The sequence below is a fragment of the Cricetulus griseus genome, chromosome X, assembly GCF_003668045.3.
Source record: "Cricetulus griseus strain 17A/GY chromosome X, alternate assembly CriGri-PICRH-1.0, whole genome shotgun sequence".
Classification (NCBI taxonomy): Eukaryota; Metazoa; Chordata; class Mammalia; order Rodentia; family Cricetidae; genus Cricetulus; species Cricetulus griseus.
In genome coordinates this window covers 44,186,241-44,189,280 of record NC_048604.1, presented here as the reverse complement: position 1 = coordinate 44,189,280, position 3,040 = coordinate 44,186,241, and the positions used below count along the sequence as shown (strand labels likewise).

The 3,040-nt window shown below is 46.1% G+C and overlaps 1 protein-coding gene across 1 annotated transcript; it reads right to left on the bottom strand.

The window, feature by feature from the left end:
- Positions 1–380: 380 nt before the first annotated feature.
- Positions 381–2,594, bottom strand: Tceal8 (transcription elongation factor A like 8). The gene is made up of 3 exons (XM_027433009.2): positions 2,444–2,594; positions 1,942–2,005; positions 381–1,342 (listed from the first exon to the last, which is right to left on the bottom strand). The coding sequence occupies exon 3, from the start codon at positions 1,308–1,310 to the stop codon at positions 957–959; it is 354 nt and encodes a 117-aa protein (XP_027288810.1). The 5' UTR covers positions 1,311–1,342; positions 1,942–2,005; positions 2,444–2,594; the 3' UTR covers positions 381–956.
- Positions 2,595–3,040: the final 446 nt, after the last annotated feature.

The window sequence follows — 3,040 nt, the reverse complement described above, 5'->3', positions numbered from 1 at the left end:
TCAACCTAAACAAAAAAGCCAATTATAGTGGCACCACCTGTAGTTGATCACTGGGAATGGGGATGGGAGTTCAACTGGGGAATTCCTGGAAACCCAGTGGGGTCTTGACACTCAGTGTCCTCAGTGGTGGGGCCAGCAGAGATCATAGGATCCAGCATAAGTGGACCTACTTGGCAGGCTGACAGGTCCCAGGAAAGGGATGGGGACTCAACAACAGAAGATTGGCATGGAAGCCCCCACCTCTGCCCACCAGTTTTACATCTAAGCACAGGTTGAGTGAGGCCATATCCCCCCTTAAATATGATTGCACACTAATGTTCCACACAGATCCCTGTGAGGCAAGTATTTTCCCCATGAAAAGACCAAGTCTTAAGCAAGTGTATCTATAACGATTGCCAGTTTTATTCCTCTGGCTAGCAAATCCAGAGGTAATTCCAGGTTTACACTTCTTTTTAATAGTTTTTCATCAAGAGTTTAGTGTTTTATTGCCTCTACAAGCTGGTTACAAATTAATTTTAATTAACTCCCACTTATTAAAAATCTGCAGTTCTTTGTGAGACACATATTCATTAAAAAATACACATGAACAAAAGGCAAAATTAAAACACACCACACAAAAATAAGCAGTTAAGTTTTTTGATGCGTATAATTATACATGTACACACATAATTAGGAATTTTCCTATATATGTGAGCTGGTACTAAATATGCTGCTTTTTAATTGTCTAATATGGAATGAACACATTTCCATGCATAGAAGTGTTAAACTTTCCAACTGAAAAATAAATGTGGAAAATGGGTCAAAATCCAAAATCCAATGAGATGCTGGTAACAACAAAACTACCTAAAAGAAAATACGGCCAGGTAATTAAAAGTGAAATGAAGTTCAAAGATACATCAGAGAAATGCTAAGAGAAAGAAAGCAGCAGCCAGATTTCCATATCAGAGAAAGGGATTTCAAGGCCTGAAACACACAGGGTAAGGTCTGCTTCGGGAATGTCTTTGCTTCCAATGCATCATCACAAACTTGTTTCTTACTCTTCTGATCTCTTCCCTAAGCCTTTCCAGCTCATCGACTCCTCTTATCACTTCTTCAGGGTTCAGATGCCTTGTGGGAGTGTCCTCTTTAGGTTCCGGGCTGGGTTGAGCAGGCTCTGCTCTAAGGCTTCCATCTGCTTCCTCCCCCACACTTTCTCCAGAAGCCTGAAGATTCCCCCCTGCCTGCTGGGGTGTATCTTCTGAAGGATGGCCTTCATCTGCCTTTGGGGTGTTCTGGGGTGTCCCTTCGTTCTCGTCACAAGACTTTTGCATGTTGAGTATTTCTTGCTTTGAATAAATTAATCCTAGGCGGGGGGGGGGGGGACGACAAGGAAACAAAACAGATTAGGAGCCAGACAAATGGACAAGTTCCTGTGTTCCCATAGCGACTGACTCTTCTGATTCAGGTCTCTAATTGCCAAAAAGTTTTCTAACTAGACAAGTCAGGCTCTGAGCTCCTGACTCCACCCCTTCCTCCACCTCCCTTTCCTCCCCCCTCTCCTTGCTCTCTAACTCCATCTTCTCCTGTCCCGGCTCCAGCCCACCATTTTCCCAGCAGGCCCTGCAACAAACCTCTCCTTGCACTGAAATGGGAGCGGCGTGGAAGCAATTAACCCTTCCCTCACCACAGGGGTCTAACACTCCCGCCCTTTCGGGCTTTTCCAAGTCATTCCATCCTCACCCTTTCACCAGCGAAGGTCCGGTCAGTGGCCTCCTCTCTTTTAAATGTCTTTAGCCTCTCCCCTTCATTCTTTCACCCCATTTCTGCAGCAGGATCTGTGCCGGCCTTCTATGCTTAATCCGGATGGGGAGCCACTGTGGCGCCCCTGGGATGTGCTTTGGTGTCTTCCACACTTCTACCCCCACCCAAAGGGACCTGAAGCAATCGCACCCTTGCACTGACCTGTAGGTATCTGAAGATTTTCCTCTCTTCTTGCACCTCGACTTATGTCGCGCCCAAAAGAGTCCTGAAGAAAGACAGGAGAGGTTGGTGAGCACGCCAGTGCCTGGATCAAAATGTCTCTTTTACGAACATAAGCCTTGATGGCACAAAGTTTTTCCACGTCCCCCTCTTCTCCCTCCTTTTGTGACAGCCCCGCCTTCATCTGTACCTTCCGTTTCCCAGCAAGAGAGTAAAGACTGAGACAAGTTTTTCCCACATTGTTATTGTTTCTTCTCTCCGTCTCTCGTATTTTGTCTTTCCCCCTCTTTTCTTTCTCTCTGCCCTACTCATTAGCTACCTCCCTCCCAGTCTGTCCCATCCCTCACCAAGCAGCCCCAAACCTCTCGCACAAAATAGTTTAGCAGAACCCTAGGATAAGGGAAATAGTGCGGGATAAGTGTGCTTTCCGATCTCTGCCCCCTCCACCCCATGGTCTCTGAGCCAGCACCCACTATGAAAGTACCTGGAAGGAGCGGAGCTACTCTTCTCTTGCAGGACTGAGCTGCTACTGAAGAACTGGGCCTGGACTATAAGGACTTCTGCACACGTCGACTGCTGGTCACGTGAGGGCCGCGTCATCAATGAGCTCCAGCCCTTGGTTATCCTTCCCATTAACATTGCAGCCCGCCCCCTACATTCCCTTCACTCGATACTGTCAATCTTTTTTCTTATTTGCCAATCGGAGACAATAAAACTGGTATCGTCACCAAGTAGTATCTATTCACCTTACTCAAATTACACAGGAAAGATCAGTCTTTTAGGGTACGTCGACCAATTCTCCTAATTTGGGAAATAATCTCTTTCTCTCCTTTGCTCCCCATACTTACCTTCCCCTCCCCGCAAATCCTACAGTCCACCATTTCTCTGGGAATGTTATCCTTCTTTAAAATGGGGGAAGGTTGTAGATGCGCGCTCTTGTGGGGGTAAGAGGAGAAGGAGGAGATTGGATAGGGTAGGAAGGTTTGGCTTCACTAGCCCTCTTGAGTAAATTTCTGTTGTATTCCGTTTTAAACAATAGTATGTTTTAAAATGACATTTAAAAGGGAATACCTCATAAGCA